Genomic DNA, 23,892 nt, shown 5'->3' on the forward strand with positions numbered 1-23,892 from the left:
GTCCGCTTAATTTATATAACCGACCCCTCCGCGCTAACATTTAGACGCCGCGTACAGGTTGAAGGAGTCGTCTCTAGCACTAATCTCGCTCATATGGAGCGGAAAGAGGTGGAATATGATACTTTAAAAGAACGAACTCGTCTACGTGCTAAATGGAAGCGGGTCATAGTTGAACTTGTTGATTATGCTGTAAACTATGGGATCATCATAAAGCGCCGGCGAAAAAGCAGGAATGAAGAGGAAACCTCCAGCATTCTAATTGTATAGGAATTTTAGCGATATGTCGATGTTTCGATTTTTAATGAATTTTTGAATAGTATCATGAAATTTTTTGGTCATTGAGCCGACCTGGCCGTTGAGCTGGCAGGGTCGCCGCCAACGGCGACCCCGAAACGTTAGCGCGGAGGGGTCGGTTAGAAGAGCAAGTAGATAATGTTCATTAATGATATTGTACAACCTAGTAAAAAGCAAAATGGTATCTCAACATTGCAAACACCAAAATCATCAGAAAGTAAAATCGTCATCAAGGTTGCTTTTCGCCTTCAACCACCGCCACCTCCACCACCACCACTCCCTCCACTGCTGCTATTGTTGCGACGCCTTTGTTTCTCATACAGAGCAAGCACGGTGAGAATGACCATCAACTCGAATTCAGGGCCATAATCCGCCGCGATCTGAAGTTTTCCACATTTGGTAAAGCTCTTGAGGCTATTGCTGGTAAACACAGCGACAATGCGCCCCGTCTGCTCGTTCACTAGCTTGAAATTGCGCGAACTCAGTACTGAGGGCTTACTATCCTCAACCCCGACATTATGGGTGCGCTTCCAGACAAACGACCGCTTGACCGTTTCTCTATAGGGGGTTCTCGTCGTCATTTGCCAGCGGTACTTGGTGAGCTGGTAGTTCTGGCACACGAGATCCTCCCACTGCACGTCGCTGAAATTCTGGGGATCGCCCAGTCCGACTTTCAGATGTCGGGAGAAGTGCAGAAACTTGCACACGGCTACCACGGGGCCGCTCTCGTTCGTGCCGGCGTGGACCGTGAGATCGGGTTTTTTAGGTCGGATCAGCGAGTTCTCCACGTGGTATAGCGGCGTTTTGTCGGCTAGGGTGACGTCGTAGTGGTGATGTAGGACAGTATGGTAGATGTTGTATATGCGGGACTCAGGGTCCGGTGGAGGTATTGCATCAAAAGATGGGGCAGGGGGGCTGGAGGGATGTACAGGAACACCACGCGCGCCCTCTGCGATGGACGATTCTTTGTACGAATTCATTGTGTCAACATGAGTGTGATAGTAGTAATAGAGCGTAGTGACGATCTAATAGTGCAGTAAGCTACATGAGGGGATCCAGTCATCTTATATCTTCCATGAAACAAGGTCCAAAGATAGATCAAACCCTGAAAGTTAATACGAGATAATCACAAGGCTTAGTGTCGATCGCACCATGGACCCAAATGCAGAATATACGAGGACATCTCGGGCGCGGCGGTGTGCTTGGGCTGGTTTTGCCCGACCCGTCATGGTGGCATCATTGAGTCAGCCTTGGGCCAGTCACGGGCCGACCACGGGGTGGCTTGGCTGCCGAGTACGATTTGCCTAAAGGGGCCAAAGAAACACGTGACTGGTGAGCTATCTTATCACGTGGTATATATCACATGATATCACCTGACGGCGCACCCTGTGCCAAGAGTCAAGGCCGGCGCGCGTTGATCGGCGACGAACGAAGAAGTCGGCGAGTTTTGACCGTTGATGGTGACGGCTGCTGGCCATTGAAGACCGCCATTCACTCCCTGGTCTGCCGTGCATTTACTCTAACTCTTCATTAAATTCCTGAGATTTTTGCGCCTGTCTTCCCCGAATTCCCTCCAGCACGAGCTTGAGGTGGCACTGCTTATCCTGAAGATTCCGCTATTCTCACTGCCGTTCTAGATTTATTTTGTTTATTCCTCCGCCTCCCTGCACCGATACCTCGTTGGTTTCTCAACACACAGTATGTCCTTCAAGGTCCCCTACGATTCAAGCCCCCCGTCGACCCCCGGGAAAGGCCGCAGCTTGTTCGGCAATGTCTCCATGACTCCCGGGGGTGCTCCGCCGTCCGAAGCCAACTCCTTCACTCCTCAAGGCCCGCCGCCCTCCACCATTTACGGAAGTTCCCAGATGAGCTCTCGATCGCAGTTCGACTCGCCTCAGGCCCTGTTCACGAAATCGGGCAACATCAATCCTAACGATAGCATCTTCGGATCCTCGATTACCTCCAACGATTATCCGGTGTCGCGGGGGAGAAAAGAAGCGCCGGCTAACAGATCTTTCGCCGCATCCTCGGTCTTCAGCGTGGGGAGCAGTCGCTTCGGCGAATCCTTCAACTCGAGGGCGTCCAATGAGTTTGGTTCGTCGCAAATGGACCAAGGCCCAGGCTCCGATGCCGAGGATATGCTTCCGGAGGATGAAAGCGAAGAAGAGAGAGTCGACACGAACAAGGGAATAGGACAAGCACCAAAAGCAAACAACCCCTTCAGCTTCTTGGACTCCCAGTTTGACAAGCCCATGTTTCCGCCGCCGACGAAACCAGTTGAGCAACGAAAGCCACTATACTCCAATCCAGACAACGCCAAGCGCCCGAAGCTTGACGACAAATGGATGACACAGTCTCCGCTGCGCAAAACGAAGCTGTCGCCTAAGAAGGACTCCGCGATGCCGTCGATTGTGCGCAATTTCGCTTCGCGCTCACGCGTCACGTCGGTCGAGGAGTCCAGCAGTCTCATCATCGAAACGGAAGACGAGATCTGCAACATGTATGACGCCGCGAAACAGGCTGGATTCCGGGAGTCAGAAGTCAACGCTACCTTTTCGGATACGTGCACTCGGCTTGTCGATATATGGAAGACGCACGCAGGATGGAATAACCCACAAGGATTGGGCATTGGTCCGGGTGACCGTGCCTCCAACGTCGCTAAGGCAGGCTTCCTGGGATCGCTATTGATTCGGATGCACCACCGTCCTTTGGTCCACACGAGGACTGGGGGATTTGCCGGTCCTATGGGCTTCCCGGCTCCGCGCGCCCCTGTGCCCGCTGGCTTCCGGTCAGACTTTCTCACACCCATGCCCAAGGTCCTTCTAGACTGGCTCAATCTCAACCACGCTCAGCAAACAGCCGATCTGCGCACGCTGAAGGAAATTGAGCCCAACCCTACATCGTCGTCAACTTTCTGGGAGGCCATCAACACCGCCGTTCTACGTGGACATCTCTCACAGGCGGCCGAGGTCCTGCGATCCGCGGATTTCAACTACGCTAGGTCTGCGTTGGAGGATGGCCTGCCGCAGCCCGGCTACAAGGGCGCCCAACTGCAGAACATCCAGAAGTGCATCAACCGGGCTCTTCAGGTTCTGACCTCATGCCCGAGTATTCGCGATGACTGGGATGTCCGCGGCGCGGAGTGGGGCCTGTATAGGAAGCGCGTGGTCGCGGCGGTTGCTGATCTGGAGGAATTCGCTGAAGGAAATGAACAGCCGGAACCCGAGCCTCCGGTGCTGGGCAATCGGTTCCAGGCGGCCAATTTCGGGCTGAAGCCGAGCCCTAACACGCAGAACTTCTCGTTCACCCAGTCCTCGCGGATGGCCGAAAGCCGAGTTCCCTGGGCTATCTACCAGAACCTCAGATCGCTATACCGCATTCTGCTTGGCGACACCGGGGCTATCATGCGTCACTCGCAGGATTGGATCGAAGCCACCGTCGCTTTAACGGTGTGGTGGGATGGCGAAATTGACGATGACGCTCCTGTGCAACAGACTGGGATCATCTCGAACCAGTTCTTGCGTCCTCAACTAGCGAAGACCCAGACTCCTGCAGTGGGCAACAATCCCCCGGGCACCTACCTTCGTCGCCTGGAACTGGCTTTAAGTAGCGCAACCAACCAAGAACAGGACAATGCCGGCTTCCGCATCAACTCTCTGAGCAGCCTCGAGGTGGGCCTGGCTTCTGTCTTCGAAGGAGACGTCGGCGGTGTGATCGAACTGCTCCAGACCTGGTCACTCTGCATCGCGTCTGCTGTGGGCGAGGTCGCGGCCGCCGGCGGCTGGTTGGACTCGGCAACGGGCAAGAAGCCGCTATCGGGTCTCAGCGAGAACGACTTGATGGTCCTTTCATATGGCCAAGACGACGGCGCATCCTCGCGCAAGGTGAATAAGGACGACTTGCTGAGTGATTATGCGTCGGGTCTATTTGAGCGGCCTCGTATTGAGAACGAATCCGGTTCTCGCATCGGCTGGGAACTTGCGCTGGAGGTCATGAGCCGCCTGGATGACAAGGACAAGATGCAAAAGAAGGTGTCAGAAATGGTCGACACGCTTCCTCTTAACGACGCGGTTGAAATGGACCGAGTGGTGTTGCTGTGCTCCGAGTTGGGCTTGCACCAGGAGGGACGCAGGGTTTCCGAGGTATGTCGACGTCCAGCCCTCTTGAGGTAGGATGCTAATCACTCATGCAGCGTTACGGAGACATGACGGTCGACGAGGGCGAGGAATACGGTCTTGCCTTGATGTGCTACGCTCGTGCTCATAACCGACACAAGGTCAAGTCTGTTGTGGATCTTCTCATTTCATACAGTCTGGTGCAATCGCGCGCATATCCCGCGACGGCCGATCTCGACACGCAACTTTCTACCCTGGTGAAGGAGCCTAAGACCTGCCTTGCTTCAATTGCATCCATCGACGAAGAGGCTGCCAATATTATCCAATTCTATTTCAGTGGGTACGCGACTCTCCGACGATTCTACGAAACTCGAGACGAAGGTCTCAACGAGGGACAACCTCCTCGATTCAAGCCTCTTGCGAGACGGCGAGCCGCGGCGAAGGCGTTGGTTGCGGTCATCAGCAGCGCTGCGGACAGTATCTACGGCGGGCTTTTCGACCCAGAATGTGACTCCGCGATTCAGGTGGATGGGCTGTTGGTGCTTATGGGCGAGGCCCTTGCCTTTATCGATCGTAAGTTATGATTGTCCCCCTGCCAAAATATGACCCGGTTTAACCAGCAGCAGAGCCCACCCCCATGTTTACCGTAGACCAGCAATTCGCCATTCTGTCTGCAATCGAGGATCTTGAAACCGTCACACCGCGTGTCTATCGGCAGTGCGCAGAATGCTTCCGCGCCACGCTGCTGCAGTACCAGTCGCTGAACTCTGGCGACCAGTCACAGGAGGAGGCCTTCATTCTGCCGCCTTCGCGCGAACTTCTGAAAAAGTCCGTGACTTCGCTCGCACCCCCAAGCACCTTCTCGTTCATTGGAAACGACATGGTTGGATCTGCTCGGAATCGGTCGATGTCCGGCTCCGGCGCCAGCTCCGGCGTGTTGATCGCTCGCCCTGGAGACGGAGCCGGTTCCCCTGAGCGAGGCTGGGACTGGCGTGCCTCCTTACCCGAGGACGTGAAAGGGGAGGATGTACTTCTTATGCTGCGACTAGGATTAGCCCGGGGATTGAGTGCGGGAGCTCTTGGGTCGGTTTGATAGGAAGGCGCAAAAAGTCCACGCATTAGCATTATATTTTCTGTATGACCGGAAATTCTGTTTTCATCTGTCGTTAAACGTTTCTCGAGATAGGAGTGCATAAACCTAATTCGCATGCAAGGGATTTCTGTAGCGGCGGTCAGGCTTTCAGCTCGTAAGCAGAGCAGGATGGTGTACGGTGTAGTTATCGAAGGATTTTGGGCGTCAAAAGCAGCCGCCATTTCGGTTCTCGAGCATTAGAGCGCTGCCTATCGCAAGCGAAGTGTAGACGCAGACCCCTCTTGTCGGATGAATCGGTCCAGAATTTCGTTTCTTTGAATCGAGATCTTGGCACAGGACAGCGGGCCATCCACAGTGCAGGGCGCGATTGCATCGTATCCTAGAAATGTCTGGGAGATATACACAAGTCCACACAATTGGGCCCACAGAACCGAATCCACAGAGCTGAGAAAGATTTCGTATTTCAGGCTGGCTCTAATCCCTTACACCCGTACTCGTAACATTCGTCGGAGCAGATGCGCACCTCGCGTGTACTGTAGTCCACAGGGCATGCGAAACAGGGAACTGAAAACGAGCTAAAGCGCATTTCATTTCGATTGTCACCCATCAAACTTTCCGGTGGCCCCGTCCCATCTCCCACGTGGGTCTCGGGCAATGAGGATGTACCGTTGTACACCTACGGAGTAGCCCTCGTCTCGTAAGGTACGTAGTCGGCCGTGCTATTTTGAGAAAAGCTCGGTCTATCCATCCTTGGAAAGTGGGCGGTGGGCAGCAGTCAGCAAATAAGAAGGGCTCGAGATCAGCCAGAACAACGGCTCGTACCGCCCTTCAGCGTCGACCGCGCAGTTTCTGACGGAGGGGACTGGAGAAGCAGCGAAGGATAAATGGTTGCCTGACGGAGCGACGGCGGTGATTGGATGACATCATGGGATGAGTCAGGTGGGATCCAGTGACCGCGCTAGATCTGATTGGGATAGCGGGGCACCTGATGCTCCACCGAGTCAGCCTTGTGCCCTGTCGTCTTCCTTCCTCTCTCTCTTTCTTTCTCCCAGGGTTGCTTTTCTCGGTCGACTGTTCACCTGGGCTGCCCAGTGCAATCCTGATGATTCGCTCGGAATCATAACCGTCCCATGCAATGCCCTCGGCCCTATGGCTCAAACCAGTCTCTCTTTCTGGTATCCCGGACCATCCCAGCCGAAAACTGCCGACCCCTGCAAGCCACCGGTCAACGGCGTCAATGATTAATGACAAGAGAATGAGTCTATGAGATATTCTTAGAGTCGTCTCGTACGGACTCCCGTGTGTCACTGTCAGTCATCGCTGAAGTTCAACCCAGCTGTGAGACCTGCTGCATTGGTGCATTGGAGATGGGAGAGCAGGTCAGGTCGGTGTCGAGAAATCGATCACCCTCCTCCCTGGACTCCCCTAGTTCTGCACTACTCAATCGTAGTTGACTCCTTCAGCCCGACTAAACCCCACTGATCGACTAAGGCTCTTGGTGTTGGCCGCTGTTCGCCCTACGGGATTGGAAGAAAACCAATATGGTATGGTGCTAATCTTGCCCGACAGACTGGGCATTTTTCTTTTCTTTTCTTTAATTTTAATTCTAAATTTTCTTTTTTCTTTCTGCTTTTTTCTTAGCATGTCTTTTTTCCCTGGCCCTGGCCCTATCCCGTTGATACACCGTTCTCTTTCCCCGGGCAAAAAGGCACGACACCACTCGTTAATTTCGATGGATGCCTTGTTTTTGCAGAGTCACACTATTTTCAGGCCGATTCATCCAAGAGACATGTAACTTGACGCCTACCACACATCTTGACTATTGTTCTTTATCAATTATCATTGTCTGTGTGTGAGTTCCAGCATGGTCTGGTCGCCTGATAATCGATCTTTATAAATGATTCCACTCCGATCAATCTTTCATATGTGCTTAGCATCCTTCTCCCCACTTTCTCTTCTGCGTTCGTTAGACTGTGTTTCCTTTCTTTAATTTTCTTTTTCTATTTCTCTCCGCTGGACGTCGATTGTCCTTGTCGCAGTTACGTTACCCCGCCATATAATAATACCATCATTTTCGACATCCTTCACCATGTGCTATAAATTGGTGGAACGATTTTCAGTCTGCGGCTGTCTTTACTTTCAACATGCGGTTGATCCGTGTGAGGCATATGGTCAACGAGGCCATGTGGTGCAGGACAAAACGGTTCTCGTGGGATATACCTGCGACAAGCATACTGTGAGACGGGGCGAGTCTACGCCTAAGGGGAAGACCTGGCCGGATTCGGGCTATTCCAGCGCTAAGGGATATTGACTCGTTGATGATGCGCTGAACATTACACTCCAAATCGTCTTCAATCCATCGTCAATTTGTCTTCGACCATAGTCGAGGGAAACTCGGCATTCGGACATTTATCGATCGATCCCCAGTCTTTCAATGGTCTTTTCATCCATCATCTGGAAGCGTTTGGCCGGTTCCAACACCCAAGTTTTCGTGTCGACACGATATCTTCGTCAGCTACAGGAGAGCTCATTTTCTACTTTTTACAATCATCTCTCTTTCGCCTATATATTCATGCCCGGATCTACATGCCTGGCTAGCCAAGCAGGATTCGGGATTGTACGCCAGTTCACGAGACACGAGCAACGCATGCGACCAACTACGTGGCAGCAACACCTGCGCTGCGATATACAACTTAGTTACAGCTAATGTGGAGGAGTTGTGTGGTGGCCGAGAAAGAGCAGAAGTGATGGAGTGATGGATGTGGTTAATCATCCGACTTGCATGGAACGGAGTTTGTGTCCGAAGGCTGGCTACTTCTTTTGCATGATTCTTTTATTCCATGCATGCATGACTGCTAGATCGGTCTGCGTGCATGGGGTCAATCTTTACTGGAAGGTGTACTAAGGTATATCTTGCTTGCACATGTATGTACTAGACACATAACATGTCCTTCATGTATGTCTGTACACACCACCCAATAGATGATATTATGATATCACACGCTTAACACCAGTCCTGCAAATACAACCCCATAAATCTCCTAACATAATCAAGCCAACCCAGATACATACATCTCAACCAAATCTCGCCCCCAATAAAAACCCTCTGACCCCCGCAAACCCAACCCCGGAACCAACACCAATAACCCGAAGCTTAATTATACTCCCCGAATAACCTCCTCCAAAAACTCAAACCCCCGTCTCTGCACCTCCCACGTCCTCGATCCAACTTTCATCCCCATCGCAAACGTATGGTCCTCCCCCTCCACATCCACCATCTCGCATCTGACTTCCTCCTCCTGTAACCGGGATAGTAACTCCTTACTCAGGAATGCAGGGACCATGCGGTCTGCTGTGCCGTGGATGATACAGGTTGGTGGGAAGGTGGGGTGGATGCGATAGACGGGGTCGATTGTGCGGATTTCTTCCTCTGAGAGAGGGGAGGGGGTGGAAGAGGAAGAGGAGGAAGACAAACATGTCGAAAGAACAGTCCCATTGGCAATTTGCGTCAACGCGAATAGATCTCGAGGAGATTTTGGGTTGGGGCCTGGAGATGGAGGAGTCTGGGTCTGTCCCTGGGACTGGGACTGAGTCTGTCCTTCTAATGAAATCCCACTCTGAATGGGAACCGGTACTTCGGAGTACACTTGGCGAATAAATTCCGGGTCTAGCGGTGGAAGAGTCTTTTGAACGTGAGGAAGTGGCTGCGTCCAGAAGGTATGGGTGAAGTGGACGGCGCCGTAGAAGTTCAGGATGGCGCGGGGGGGACGGGGAGTGTCGTAGCCCTGTTTTTCCGTTGGTCAGTCGCTCATATGTAGAATGGGTATAGAATGGATATGGGATGAGAGTATACATACCAACGCCAATGCCAAAAACCCACCACTTGACGTCCCCATCGCCATGACTTTTTCCTTGTCGACCTGCCAGACCCTCTTACTCTTACCATTGCCTTCCTCTGGTCCAGACCCAGACTCAACCCCAGAACCAGTCGATGATGATGACACCTCAGAAAGAAAACCATCCAGCCCCTCATCCGCATATACCCATTCCAGGAAATCGCGGCAATCGCGCACCGGTCCTTCGGCGATGTTCACCTGTGGACAGAGCCGATGGTTCGGGGCGACCACGATCCAGCCGCGCGCGAGGCAGTCGTCTACTTGCGGGAGGGAGATTAGGCTGGAGTGGCCGAGCATGAAGGCGCCGCCGTGGATTGTTATTACTATTTCTTTTGTTAGTTTTTTGGTTTAGGGTAAGTAATAGAGCCGGATACGTACAGACAGGATATTTCTCGTGATGAGGGGCATTTTCAGGCAGGTAGATATCTGTAGTGATTTTTGTGCCGTTGATTTCTTTGTAGATGGTCGTTAGTGGTTTTGGGGGCATTTTCTTTCTTGTTCTTCTTGATTTTGAAAAGTTGGTTTGATTCAATTGATCTAGATGGATGAAGATAGTTGGTGGTGACTGGTGAGGTAAAGTGGAGTGACGTCGAGGAGGTTACGATGTATATATATGTTCGGCTCGGGAGTCCGCTTCGGGATATCCGAGATCGATCTGGTTGCAATACCTGGAGATGCCGAGTATGTATTATCACCAAGATCAAACCACAGACTACGAAGTTATTACTATGAAACTCGATACAGTAGATCATCCATTCATCTCTAGAACTAGCGTATTTACTGACCCATCTCCATCGTAGCTCGGTACACTGCTAGGAAAACAGACCAGACAGCTGTTCCAGATTTCCACATCATTCCATATCCATATCCACCAATCCGTCATCATCATCATCATCATCATCATCATCACTTCATTCCACCTGGCTACATTCCCATCGGTTTCTAGCAGGCAGGGAATACAATGTGGTCGTTGTCTTTTTCCAGTTCCCAGATAACTCTGTCCTCCTCTTACCACGGCGTGGCCCTACGAAGCGAGTCCGGCCCTCTTCGTAGCTCAGGGCTACACGATCCGGTTTGTGTTCCTTTTTTTTTTTTTTATTTTGCTTTTGTCTTCTGTGGTATGTGCTTGAATCAAGTTCAATGCAGACAGGGATGTACCCCGAAATGAGTGACTATAGCGTGAGTGCTATCGGCGCAACTGCTGCCAGTGCCAGTAGGCAGGGGTACGGAGGGTTCGGACGGTGACAACAAAGTGTGACCCTAATCTCCGAGATTATAATGCAAATGCAAGTAAGGCAAGAAGGAAGATGACGACGAGGCTCAACTCCGCCGTCCACGACGTGGACATCTACCGACGAACAACGATGCCCTGACGACAGACACCGCTGCGAGCCCGACGGTACTCCTCGTCGCTGTCGGACTCGGAGCAGCTGGCCTCGGACGACTCGGTGACGTAGCCGCATCGACTACCGCCGCAGTCGAGCTTGACGCGGTCGCCCTTGCGGGTGATGCCGTAGCGTTCGCAGCGGCAGATGGGCGTGGGCGGGTCGCTCATGGACGAGAGCGACGAGGGCGAGGTGCTGCCGGACGACCGCGAGGAGCGGGACGACAGGGACGAGCCGGCAGAGCTGGGCGGGCTGTTGGAGTACGAGTACTCGTCGGAGAGACGGGAGTCGGCGAACCGCTCGGTGAGGTCTTGCATGGTGGGAGCGAAGTCTGACTCGCGGATCTGGCGCGACGCGTACGGCTTGGACGGCTTGGGGTGCTGGATCTTGGAGGGAGACAGCGCCCGGCCGGTGGGAACGTCGCCGGACGTGCGTCGGGTCTTGGTGGGTGCCGGGACAGAGGACTTCTTGCTGCTGCTGCTGCCACCGCCGGGGACGTCGAGGATGTTGAGTTTACGGCCGGTGGTGGGCTCGACGGTGTAGTCGACAGCGGGGTCATGGGAGACGTGGTACCCATCCATGATGTACTATTCAGTTATTAGTGTTTGATATAGATAGGTAAGGTACAGAAACTCACGTAGTACCAGTAGCGGCCGCCCAGCTTGAGCATCGAGGTCTGGAAGCGGAACTTGCCGATCCATGCACCTGGCTTGGAGTCATCCCGGGAGAGGGGAATCTGGCGGGAGTAGTTGTCCCAGGAGCCAAGCAGATGGACGGTCTTGCAGTTGGAGGAGGTCCGAAGAGAGAACTTGAGTTGAACGGCAGACATGGTTGTAGAGATTGACCAGGTTATACTAGAAATTAGATTATATGGAAGTGAATGAAGATAAGATGGCGTCGATAGAGGATGAAGAGCACGACCTTCCGGGAAGCAAGGAAGATCTTAAGGTCGTTGATGAACTTGGAGAGAGCAAGACTACCAGAGTCTTTGATCAATCAAGTCCGGGTTGTTGGTTGTTGGGTGGCTGATGGCTCCAACAATAGCAATGACAACGAGGCTCTGCGGTAGCGGGATCCAGTCCACGACACCGAATGCAAATTAGAAAGATAGTAAAAAGCGCCTTGGCGATTAAAGGTAAATGAGCAAGATAGTGTCTGAGCTGAAAACGGAAGCACAAGTCGACCGGCGACAAGAGACGAAACCGTTAGAATTGGACAATTAAGAAGTATCCTGGCAACAAGTATGGGGAAAGGGGACTTCAGAGAGCACAGCTCGCCTGAAGGATGGAATGGATTGAGAAAGGGTTTTCTGAAAGATTTTGATAGGAAGGGGGGGTAAAACCAAAAAGATTAATAGAAGTATATAATGCAAAGAAGAAAACAACAAAAACCAATGCAACCAGTGCACAGGATACTTCGAAATTAAGGGCAGCTCAAAAAGACAAGACCAAGCTTGCTGAAAAGAAAACAAAAAGAAGAGAAAGAAGAGGAGAAGAATTCCTGTCTGGTGCTGGCGGCTGCGGCATCTTTAAAGAGCGCCTGAGGCTGTCACCGCGCGAAGTATGTGAGGCCTGAGGATGCCTGTCGACCAATCGAGCCCGTTGCTATTCCGAGCTGCATCTCCGGTGGGTCCCACGGGTGACCCATCGGGCCTATCAGGGTCAAAGCTGGCCCTCCTCCCGGCCGTCACGGCGGGTAACCCATGAGGATTATTGGCCGGGTGACAGTCTACCACCGCCTCTGATTTGGCGCTGTGATGAGCACCTCCCGGCAGCCAGTCACGGGTGTTCAATGGCCTCCGAGAGGGTGTCCTGCAGGCCGAATGGGGAATAAAGTTCAAAGGAGGGGGGGGGGGGGGGATTACCTAGCTCGTCCCCGCCTCTTCCATGGGTTCGTTTCTAGTCGGATACGGTGTGCACTCAACAATGATAAAGATTTTATTGAAATATACTAAGTGAGTTAGGGTTACGGACTGCTATCAAGACAAAAAGCGACAGGGAATGGTAAAGCCAAGCAGGTACAATCGCTTCTCCAGTTCTTCCCTCCCAAAATGGCAAAAGTAGAATGACTGCACAAAAGTGAAAAATGAAAAAGAAAAAGAAATAATATACGATGTAAGCCGTAAGAAGAAAGAAAAGAAAAATAAATAAAAACATCCCTCAGTCCACGATACGCCGGAAAAATGCCACAGCAATTTGTTTTTGGTCGCGGGAATCCCACGCGGACAAGAAGGCAATAAAAACAGGAAAAGAGTAGGACCAACTGCGTCAGGGCACACATTACATCAAGAAGGGCATCGTACACGACCCCTCACCGCACGGACACGCCGGAGCGGTTGGTAAACATGCGAGCGGCAATGTTCATCGAGGCCAGCTCTTGGAACAAAAGCTTGGCTGCATACGGGATATGCACTTGCGAGATGCGGTGCTTGTTGTTGCACAGTCGGCACTCGAAGAGGCCCTTCTTCAGTTTTCTGCAGGACGTGAGATTATCGTTAGCTCCATGCACCAGGGAGGGGAAGTCGCCAATCACGACAGTACAAAAGAAGCAAAACTTACGCAACCGGCGTCATCAATCCGCAATCATCGCAGATGTGAACGCGGAACGGGTCGGACACGTCGAACAGACGCTCCTTCAGGAAGGAGCTGGCTCCGTGCGCTATCATACAATCGCGCTCCATCTCTCCGAATCGCAGACCACCGTCACGAGCACGACCCTCCACCGGCTGTCGGGTCAGGATCTGGGTCGGTCCTCGCGCACGTGCGTGGATCTTGTCGTCGACCATGTGGCGCAGACGCTGGTAGTAGGTCGGTCCCAGGAAAACTTGCGCCACCATCTTGCGTCCCGTGTGGCCGTTGTACATGACCTCGAACCCGCGAGACTGGTAGCCGTGTTCGCGGAGCAGGCGGGAGATCGAGTCGACCGTCACGTCGGTGAAGGGCGTGGCGTCACCCTCGAATCCACGAAGCGACGACACCTTACTGAGCTGACACTCGATCAAGTGAGCAATGGTCATACGTGACGGAATGGCGTGAGGGTTGATGATCAGGTCGGGGTTGAGACCCTCCCGCGTGAACGGCATGTCTTCCTGTCGGTAGGTGATACCGATGGTACCCTTCTGTCCGTGACGAGAGGCAAATTTGTCTCCGATCTGGGGGATCTTGGTCGTCCTCATTCGCACCTTGACGAACGTCAAGTCGTCGTTGCTGGTCGTAACCACCACCTTATCCACGATACCGCTCTCCGTGCTTCGAAGAGCTGTCGACACGTCCAGCTTGGTGTGGGCCTTGGTTCGCTGTCCGAGCTCCTCCGCGTCGGGAGCTAGGGGTGCCGTCTTACCAATGATGATATCCTCACCAGAGACACGGACACCGGGCGCGATGATTCCGTCGTCGTCGATCTTGTCGTAGGTACCCTTGCGCATGCCGATGGTGTCGGCGCGCATCGGCTTCTCGAAGCGCTCCACCACCGTCAAGCCGACCATCTTCTCGGTATCCGTGTAAGTACGATAGAACAGACTGCGGAACAGTCCGCGGTCGATACTGCTCTGGTTCATGATCACGGAATCTTCCTGGTTGTAACCCGAATAACAAGAGATCGCAACGATGGCATTCTGACCGGCTGGCAGTTCACGGAACCGCAGGAACTCCATGGACCGCGTCGTGGCCAACGGCTTCTGGGGGTAGTAGAGAATATTCGCCATCGTCTCCATGCGCTGGTCGAAGTTGGTTAGGAACACACCCATGGCCTGTTTACCCATTGCAGACTGGTAGGTGTTACGAGGGGACTGGTTGTGATCGGGGAAAGGAATGATACTGGCGCAGACACCCAGAATCATACTGGGGTGAATCTCGCAGTGTGTCCACGTGTGCGCCTTCTGACTCAGGACGGAGCGCACACGCTTATTGGGGTCGTTCTCCTCCTCGGGTAGAGCGTAACCGGCCTGAAGCTGCTTGGATATCTCCAAATCCTCTGGCGTCATGACAATCATGATCGTCTCCTCCTCCTCCGCGTCCACATACTCGACAACACCGCTGGTCACCAAGCCCTCCCATCCGTAGTAGCGCTCACGACGCTCTTCGGGGTCCAGGTCCGGCGACAGTTCTTTATCCTGTTCCAGTCGGCGGATGTGTTCCTTATTCAGCACCAGCGATCCGACGTTCTCGCTGTTGGCGTCGTTGTCGACAACGAAAAGCGGCCGACAGACACGCCCGGCATCGGTGAAGATCTTGAACTCACGCTCACGGATGTCCCGAATCAGACTGACTTCGTGGGAGATCAGGTTTTTGTGACGCAAACCCTGCATCGTGTGGACCAGGTGCGCCGGATCCCGGTGAATACCGACCCAGACTCCGTTGACGAAGACCTTGGTCGCATTGGGGGTGACCTGGGGTTCGAACTCTTCTAGGACTTCCATGTTTCGCTGGATCATGAAGTCGATGATCGGCTCGCTGGGCGTACCGACCGTGATGTAGCACATGAGGGCAAGGTTCTTGACCAGACCACAAGCCTGACCTTCTGGAGTTTCAGCGGGACAGACCAGACCCCAGTGGGTGTTATGGAGCTGGCGAGGTTTGGCGATCTTTCCGTCACGTCCGATGGGGGTGTTGGTTCGACGAAGGTGAGAAAGCGTGGAGGCGTAGGTGTAGCGACTGAGCACCTGAGATACACCTGCCTTTGCACTGGCCGCCTTCTTCTGCTCACCCCAGTTTCCGGTGGCAAGGGCGTATTTCAGACCACCGGTCAAGGTGCTGGCCTTGACACCGATGTTCAGATAAATCTCCCGGTTGGTCTCCACGCATCGTTGGACATAACGCTGGAGATCACGCGTCACTCTCGTAAAGAGCACACGGAACAGATTGGCCAGAAGGGGACCGGCAAGATCCAGACGCTTCTTTCCGAAGTGATCACGATCATCGACATCCCGGCGACCCAGAGCACACTGCAGCAATCGGTGCACCATATAACCCAAGAAGAACGCTTTGCGGGTCTCACTGCCTTCGTTCTGAGAAATATGGGGGAGAAGTTCCTTCTGCATGATCTCGCGCGCATACCGGATACGGCGGTCGTGGTTCATGCTGGACTGAGAGGATCCTCGCTTGGCGATGAAGTCCAAAGCCACCTCACGGTCCTGGATGACGAAACCCTCCTCAATACAGGGTTTCAGCATCTCGAGCATGGGGGTATCGTTTCGGTCGTAGCAGATGTGGTTGAGAATGTCCTCGTCAGAAACAACGCCGAGCGCTCGGAAGACGATGACGATGGGAACATCCGTCTTCACGTAGGGGAGGGTGGACCGGATCGTAGGTCCAAATCCTCCCTTCGCACTGTCGCCCTTGGCAAAAAGCTTGATAGCCAGTTGCGAGAGAAGCCGCGAACCCTTCTCGACGGCACTTCGGATCTCGGCGACGTAAGGCGTCGGGCTTGGTGGGGCTTTCTTGAAGACCTGCACGGTATTTCCAGCACTTCGCTCTTGGGCGATCAGAACCTTTTCACTACCGTTGATAACGAAATAACCACCCGAGTCGTACGGACACTCGTTCCAGTCGTAGAGCGCCTGCTCGCCCAAGTCCTTCAGGACACAGTATTTGGACTTGAGCATGATAGGGAGCTTGCCAATGAAGATGCCTTCTGTCCCCTCTTGACCCGCAGGAAGCGGCTTATCCTCCCAATCAAGATAAGTTCCTTTATTCTTTTTATCATCGGTGGAATCGCCCATATCGCCATCGTCCCGGTCGGCGACTAAACGCTCACGCCCTTCCATGATACGCTTGGAAATATCGAGGAAAAGAGGACAGGCGTAGGTAAGGTTTCGTAGACGGGCTTCGGATGGCAGGAGAAGATTGCTAACGCCATCTCCTTCAATCACAGAGGGCCGAGCTAACATGATGCCTCCGAATTTGAGCTCGTATCGCCGGATGACAATGGGGTCGACTTCATCTTCGTCTGGCGGAAGCGTTTGATCGAGCGTCACTTGGCCCTGTTCCTCCACCAGTTCCTGCATTGTCGACGAGACGAATTCATCGTAGGAGTCCAGCTGCTGCGACACTAGACCCTTGGTGTCGAAGAAAGATGAGATAACCGTCCAGCAATCCTCCGACGTGATCCCCTCCTCCATATCATCGTAGTACTCTTCGTCGTATGCATCTTCGTAGTCGGCCATTTTGGCGAAAGGGAATCAATCACTAGAACAAAAACTGGAGGGGTCTGTCAATCGGAGAGCGCAAAAGGCGCGACGCGCTCGAACAAAGATCTGACCTCGAAGGTTGAGGCTGAGGTGCTGACAAAGACAGCGAGGCCTTCGAAGGAAAAGACAAAAACAAGAATATATTATGCAAAAGTGATGAAGACAGGCAAGGAAGCCGGGAGTCTCAGTTCGATGACAGAGTGAGAGATCCCAGACCGACCGTGGATGGCAACGGAGCGACACTGGAGGACTTTCACTTCTCCGGGCGGTGATGGGATCTTGAGAAGAGCCGCCACTAGCGCCTCGACCGCCTTGCTCGGCCTGAGGCGGGCTAGTCCCGGTGAGGAAGGTGTCACGTGATATATGGTTCTTTGTTCTTCCACTTTTGCAGTTTGGATTCGATACGATACTAAAAGTAGAATAAGCTGGTGTCTATCTTACAACGTTGCATTTCATTATCTCCAAAGTTAGACTATTCCTGTTACAGAAACTGCAGGAGCGTCTCAAGCATTTCCTTGTGATCCTTCTGCCCAGGGTCATCTTCCACTAGTCCCTCAATTTGCTCTAGGTGGCTGTTAGTGGGTCTGGAACAATGACAACAGAGGAATGGGTGAGACCAGGTTTAGCTTACCTTTGAGGGTAGAGTGAATGAGAGATAGAGTCTCGTCGCGGTCTGCCAGGAGGGAGACTATCTTTCTTTTCGCGCCGTCGTCCTCAGCCACCAGCCAGGCCAAAATAACGTCAATGAGCTTCAATGCGATTATTAGTATCGAACAATGTAAGAGGCATGTACTCAGAACATACCTGTACGGAGAACAGACCGGCGTCAAAACGACGCGAGAGCCACTCGGCTGCCATGATCTCTTGTTCCTCCTCATTATAGCTCTTCCGTTCCTTGGCAATGGCCTCTTCAACTGGCGTTACTTTCGACGCATATTCCCGTCTCATTTTGATCAGCTTCCCGATCTTCTCGTAGTCCTTCTCCATAAATTTCGCGAGAGTTCGGATACGTGCGGCAGAGCCCCCTGGCAACAGACGCAGAAGAGATGCGGAAATACCCAAGAGGTGCTCGATGATCTGATTCTCTTGCTGCTTCGTCGTTAGCTCCAACCTGGATACAGTCAAGTCAAGTCTCGCATACCTTTTTCATGAACATGCTGAATACAGTTTTAAGACCCGCTGCCTCTACTAATCGTTCGCAAGCAGGGGCTCCTCCTAGCCCCCCTAAAGCGTGATCGAGCACCCGTAGGCCACGCTGCTTGCTGAACTTTCCTTCTTTCAGCATGATTTGCGAGAGCTCGACACCCTCTCCTTCCAAGAACTTCTCCTTCCCGACGTCCTCATCGACAAGGCATATCAGGCAATCAAACAAGTTCTCTGCGTACTCTTCTTCAGAATCTTTCTCGGGATCCCGTTTCCGGTATTGACTGAGTAACTGGAGAAGAGCATCCACTCCGTCTAGGCTGATGAATTTCTCCCTGATTTTGGAGGAGGATTGTAGTAGAATCGCAAGAATCTCGGCCGAATACTGCTGATTCTGGCTCACTGGCCGCTCTTTCTGTTGCACGCGAGTGAGGAGCCACTGGAGCATCCCTGACTCCAGTCCAATTCGCTCCGCGATCGAGGTTTGCGAGGCAAGATTTTCCACAACGCCTTTAAAAGCCAAGTCAATTTCACTGGATTTTGTCCAATGTCAAGCTGAACATACCTAGTACATAATACACTCCTGCCCTATCGGCTTCTGAGCCTTCGTCTAGTCGTGATAGGTTTTGAGAAAGAAGCTCGATAAGATCGGCATCCAACTAGATTGGTTAATACCTGCGATTTAAAACAAGAACAGGGGATATGTACCATTGCGTTGACCAAGACGGCCCATTGTTCTTGTTCCGCTTCGACATCTTCGTCCGTCAACTCACTGATAATCTGAATAGCATCAATGGCGATATCTGCGTTTTCGTGCGAAAGGAGAGAAATCAGTGATCCGACACAGCCCATGGTAGCAAACTCGCTGTAGAGTTCCGGATGCTCGGACAATATGGACAGCTCTTTGATTTCATTGTCCAAATCGGCCTCGGAGGCCATAAACCTAGAGTTGATCAGTTACAAACGTGTGTAGAGACAGGCTTGAAACTGCGAGGCTTACTTCTGGGGTTCATTTTCGAATTTCCCACGAAGCTCCGCGTTCTTGGATATCTTCTTTTCGAAATTGAGAGCAAATCGCCGCAACCAAGCGACGTCGAATTTCTCGGGCTAGCAGCAGTTCAGCACCACCATTCAGAGCAAACAAGCTGACTGCATTCCATACCTCTGCTCCCCCTTCCTCGTGCTGATCAATGTATTGCATCGCCTGCGCGGTTTGGCGTTCCATTCCTCCGCCAAAAAAGCGCCCTTCTTCGTCGTCGGGGATATCTTCGGCATCGAAGTCCGGAGGCAGCTCAGGGCCAGCCTCGCCGTCGTCTTCTTCATCCTCGACCATGGGGGATTTTCCGGATTTCACATCGCCGTTCGCGTCTAGCTTGGCCGCCTTGTAGAGCTCATCTTCGTTTTGCGAATCAGTCATGTCACACGGAGGAAAGCGATAGGTTATGCGAAACGTACTGGGGTCACTATTGGCATCTAGCTTACGCTTTGCGCTCGCTGCCGACGTAGGTTTCTTCTCCGGTCAGCATACGAACATGTCACTGTTACCAAGACCAACTTACCTTGAAGAGCTCATCGATGCTGGTCATGGCTGCGGTTTGCGCAGGTCGCGAGGGGTACGGAAAACTCCAAATCGACCACCAATCTGGGCAGATACCAGAAGTAGACAGCAAATCAAGTCAGAAACCCTCACTAGAGGAAGAATATAAACTGATTAATGATAAATCCCCGTGTCTGTCTCACGCTTTGTCCGCGATGGTTGGTCGCGCAGCTCCGAAGATTGTTACGGGGACCGCGACAAGCTAAAGACGCAATTGCCAAGCACGCGAAAGATTTCTCGGAAAGCTTTCCATCCATCCCTCCGCAGCCTCTCTTAACTACAACATCACCCCCCCCCTTTCAACTACAGCAATATCTCCGTCCAGAACACTATTTAACCATGCCTGCCAAGCAAGTTGTCGTTTCTTCCGGTCGCCCCCAGAAGGGCTTCATCGGCTCCGCCTACGATGAGATCACCCACCCCGAGAACACCACCATCGTCAGAAGTCTTCTGGTCTTCGGCGTAAGTTCTTGACACTCCCTGGCTTTTTCATGTATTTGGTTCTCTCCGGAAGTACTGACTGATTCCTTCCGTACAGGCCGGTGTCGCTTTCCTTCACAGCAGCCTCGGCGAGCTCCTCCTTCCTCCGTAAGTCGAAGAACACCTCTTGCCAGGCCTACTATTCCTAGGTTATTATGACGGCCATACTGACGAGCGCAGTATGTAAAACAATACCCGATTCATTTTTTGAATTACTCTCGATGCTGTGATATGGGGTTTTCGGTATAGGACAGGCGATTCGTCGGAGTCGATTAGAAATTGTCGACATTGGCTTGCGATACCATTTTGCTGGGTTCGAATTTAATGGATACGTGTATTATATTGCATTCTTATGCTTCAATGAACGGAGTTCTCAACACCAAATTGCGATCCGTTCGTGTCATTTCATCATCAATCCACGGGTTCTCACCGGTCGTTCGGATAGCTTAACATGCGAGTTGACTCGCCAATGGCCACGTATTTACGAAGTTAGGGATCGGCTGCCAACCATCGTTCAGATTATCGACAGAAGACCTTCAGACCTTCCAGATCCCTACCTCGTTCCTTGATTACGCGTGTTTTGTTCAAACACAAATAGTAGATGGTCGACTGGGGGTTCTAGTAGTCGATATTCACACTCGATAATTTCGAAATGGCTTGAACGGTGTATTCAGACTGGCGATGTCGGCATGGTCTTTTTATAACTAAGGCTAAGGTGTTGATTGCGGACGTAGTAGCGACTAAAGAATCCTGAGGCCGACTTCTAAGAAGACTCAGGCCAATCTGACATCACATAATTATGCCCACTTTATGCCGCACATATTAATTATGCTCGCACGTGTAGTCGATAGAATGCCCCAGGCACCCCTGCGTAATGTTCCGAGAGTCAATCGGAGATTCTTTGTCGATGCCGTCCAAAAGTGTCACTCTTCCACGCCACCGCCACACGTCAGAACCCCATGACTCGCCCTAACCTTGGGAATGATTGAACTCCCGCGAAGATTAGCCTACCATGCCGAGCCAAGCGACTACTATTATCAAATTGGCGGGGAAGCCCGCAAAAACCCCACACGGCCAAAGACTTCCGAACACCGCCTTTAGCGCCGGGGGCAGCGCTATGGGTTCCTTCAGAGTTCTGACTGACGATCCCAGTGGTTTCTGTTCCGCGCTGGGCCGTGTTCTTGCATCCGAGACATCCTGACCCCGATGCGTTTTGTATACAGATGCGGATAAGAATACCGTCAAGATGATGACCACAAAGCGGAAACTACACAACGCAGACGGATATGACGACGGGCGCGTGGCCAAAAGAAACAGTCTAAGCTACGATACTCATACGCCTTGGATGCCAGATGCCAGGCCGCCGCGCGAATGGCGAACACTAGGGACTCGCGCAGTCCAGCCGTCTCTTCCGCTAGAGAATATGGTATCCGCCGTCCGCGACCTCATCGACCCCGATTTCGACCCGCTTATCGCCATCCTCGACGACGAACCGCGTTTCCTCAAGCCGCTCCCTACTCAAATAGCCCCCGAAGATTTGGAATTTTTACGATTTCGAGGGGCCCTCTCGACTCCGGAGAGTGGGCTGCGCAACGAACTTCTTCGGTGCTATATCAAATGGGTCCATAGCTTCATGCCGGTGCTGAATTTGCAAGAGTTTTTACGGTGCATTGCGCAGAATGACCCTAATGGGAACATCAGTCTCTTGCTGTTCCAGGCAGTGATGTTTGTGGCGACGGCATTTGTGGATCTGAAACATTTGCAAGATGCCGGGTATGCCACGAGGAAGAGCGCTCGCAGTGCGTTCTACACACGATTAAGGGTAAGCAAGATCCGACGTGGAATCACTACCGACGAACTAACGGGACTTTAGTTGCTGTATTCCCTGGACTGCGAGGAGGACCGGATTGTCATTTTGCAAACTCTTCTCTTGATGACATACTGGACAGACCATGTCAACCACCCTAACCGGGACATATGGGACTGGATCGGTGTTTGCAATACACAGGCACAGTCTATAGGATTGAATCGAGATCCTACCTCAGCCTCTCAGATGGATGTAAGAATGAAACGACTGAGGACCCGAATTTGGTGGTGCATGTTTGCTCGGGATCGGCTGATTGCGATGGGCCTGCGACGTCCAACGCAAGTGAATGAAGGAACCAGCAATATACCCATGTTGAGTCATGACGACTTTGATTTCGAGCCGTTCCACCCGTCTGTTATCGATTTATTCCGTTGTCGCCAGCTTGAAGACGTCTCCCATCAAAAACGCCTGGCAACTATGTTCATAGAGAAGACCAAACTCTGCCAGTGTATTGGCCGGGTGCTCTTTGCCCAGTACTCTACCTCACAGTGTCTTTTCGGCATGACCAACCGGACCACTATCACTCTGATTCCAAGACAGGCCTCTGAGTCTGAACTGGCCCGGTGCAGCCAACGACTTGATTCGTGGCTCAACTCCCTGCCAAAGGATGCACAATATATCCCGGCATCCAAGAACAACTTCAAAGACGGAGAGGATGTATTGCTTTTGCATGGGGCTATGGTTAGGATGCTGTACCACGCCACGATCAGCGCCCTGCATCGACCATGGGCGCTCTTGTCCAACAAGGATCAGACCAGGTCGCGCCTCGAGTTGGCCGACAGGGCACGCTCAAAGATGCAAGACGCCGCGATTGGCATCACACATATCATCCAGGGACTCAATCAGCTGAATCTCACGCGATTCCTCCCTCAGTCGGGAGTGACGGTCATCATCCCGGCGGCCGTCGCGCATCTGGCAAATATCATGTCTGCTAACCCAGCCGTCCGCGAGGCCAGCCTCCACAACTTCCAGCGATGTGTCCAGGTCCTCCAGGGCTTGAAAGACATATACCCTGCAGCGGACATGGAATTTGCTAACATCGAGGCGGCTGTCAGATTTCAGGCAGATAGTACAAGCACATTCTTGAAAATCATGCAATACACCCATTCCACCAACACAACCCACAGTCAGGTCCCCCAATCACCGTCCCGGAAATTTAGCAACGTCTCGACTGTACAAACATTATCTCCAACGGAAGACTCGTGGAATTTTCCTCGGGACGAACAAGCCCAGTTTAGGAGGCCCCAACACACCAACCGCGAGCGATCACACTCGCCATCCCAAGAACACCAATACAATCGCAAGAAATTCAGCACTGCATCCACAACCACCAATGGATTTCTTTCTCCGGAAAAGGAACAGCTAGAATCCACTCCCTCCAATAGCAACAACCTCAACGACCATTTCAACTCCACTATGCCCCCCTCCGGCTCACCCTACGAAGACACAAACCCTTTCCTCCGCACAGATCTATTCGACTTCGACATCGAGCCCAACTTCTCATTGCCCAGTAATAACAACAACGACAATAACAGCACACCAAACAACCCACTCTTCGGGCTCGACTGGATGCAGGACCTCCTACGAGACCCGGATTCCAACCCCGAGTCCAACCCCAACCCTGAACCCGAGCTGAATTTCAACTACCCAAGCTCACCAATGGAAGATCACACCCGGGACATGTTCTCATTCACGGACAAGCAGGAGCCGCGCTCGCTTGGACACAACAATACAGATATCACGGGTGACCTAGACAAAGATCTGGGGCTTAACTCGGGGGATGAGATGTTTGGATGAGATTGTTTATACCGTGACATATGGTTATCTCTCTTTCT

At 52.4% G+C, this 23,892-nt stretch overlaps 7 protein-coding genes across 7 annotated transcripts; 2 read left to right on the forward strand and 5 right to left on the reverse strand.

Annotated features, from left to right (window-relative positions):
* Positions 1-542: 542 nt before the first annotated feature.
* KD926_003317 (uncharacterized protein) lies at positions 543-1,274 on the reverse strand (the record flags this gene model as incomplete). The annotated part of the gene is made up of 1 exon (XM_053097443.1): positions 543-1,274. One exon carries the CDS (start codon positions 1,272-1,274, stop codon positions 543-545), a length of 732 nt encoding a protein of 243 aa, XP_052958528.1.
* A 720-nt stretch (positions 1,275-1,994) lies between these two features.
* Positions 1,995-5,502, forward strand: KD926_003318 (putative nuclear pore complex subunit Nup85; the record flags this gene model as incomplete). The annotated part of the gene is made up of 3 exons (XM_053097444.1): positions 1,995-4,436; positions 4,487-4,982; positions 5,033-5,502. The coding sequence occupies 3 exons, from the start codon at positions 1,995-1,997 to the stop codon at positions 5,500-5,502; spliced, it is 3,408 nt and encodes a 1,135-aa protein (XP_052958529.1).
* Positions 5,503-8,660: 3,158 nt separating this feature from the next.
* Positions 8,661-9,885, reverse strand: KD926_003319 (uncharacterized protein; the record flags this gene model as incomplete). Its single annotated transcript, XM_053097445.1, has 3 exons — positions 8,661-9,287; positions 9,360-9,721; positions 9,777-9,885. The coding sequence occupies 3 exons, from the start codon at positions 9,883-9,885 to the stop codon at positions 8,661-8,663; spliced, it is 1,098 nt and encodes a 365-aa protein (XP_052958530.1).
* An 861-nt stretch (positions 9,886-10,746) lies between these two features.
* esdC (GTP-binding protein EsdC) lies at positions 10,747-11,612 on the reverse strand (the record flags this gene model as incomplete). Its single annotated transcript, XM_053097446.1, has 2 exons — positions 10,747-11,370; positions 11,421-11,612. 2 exons carry the CDS (start codon positions 11,610-11,612, stop codon positions 10,747-10,749), a joined length of 816 nt encoding a protein of 271 aa, XP_052958531.1.
* A 699-nt stretch (positions 11,613-12,311) lies between these two features.
* KD926_003321 (DNA-directed RNA polymerase II subunit RPB2) lies at positions 12,312-16,946 on the reverse strand (the record flags this gene model as incomplete). The annotated part of the gene is made up of 3 exons (XM_053097447.1): positions 12,312-12,594; positions 13,098-13,256; positions 13,342-16,946. The coding sequence occupies 3 exons, from the start codon at positions 16,944-16,946 to the stop codon at positions 12,312-12,314; spliced, it is 4,047 nt and encodes a 1,348-aa protein (XP_052958532.1).
* Positions 16,947-17,451: 505 nt separating this feature from the next.
* KD926_003322 (beta-catenin-like protein 1) lies at positions 17,452-19,699 on the reverse strand (the record flags this gene model as incomplete). Its single annotated transcript, XM_053097448.1, has 9 exons — positions 17,452-17,534; positions 17,602-17,719; positions 17,775-18,059; positions 18,112-18,623; positions 18,679-18,772; positions 18,822-19,056; positions 19,114-19,220; positions 19,276-19,623; positions 19,673-19,699. The coding sequence occupies 9 exons, from the start codon at positions 19,697-19,699 to the stop codon at positions 17,452-17,454; spliced, it is 1,809 nt and encodes a 602-aa protein (XP_052958533.1).
* A 1,737-nt stretch (positions 19,700-21,436) lies between these two features.
* On the forward strand, positions 21,437-23,854 carry KD926_003323 (transcription factor domain-containing protein; the record flags this gene model as incomplete). Its single annotated transcript, XM_053097449.1, has 2 exons — positions 21,437-22,012; positions 22,064-23,854. The coding sequence occupies 2 exons, from the start codon at positions 21,437-21,439 to the stop codon at positions 23,852-23,854; spliced, it is 2,367 nt and encodes a 788-aa protein (XP_052958534.1).
* Between the last annotated feature and the right edge of the window lie 38 nt (positions 23,855-23,892).

This window comes from Aspergillus affinis, assembly GCF_023601865.1.
Source record: "Aspergillus affinis strain CMG 70 chromosome Unknown NODE_17_length_398122_cov_92_786867, whole genome shotgun sequence".
In the NCBI taxonomy this organism is placed as follows: domain Eukaryota; kingdom Fungi; phylum Ascomycota; class Eurotiomycetes; order Eurotiales; family Aspergillaceae; genus Aspergillus; species Aspergillus affinis.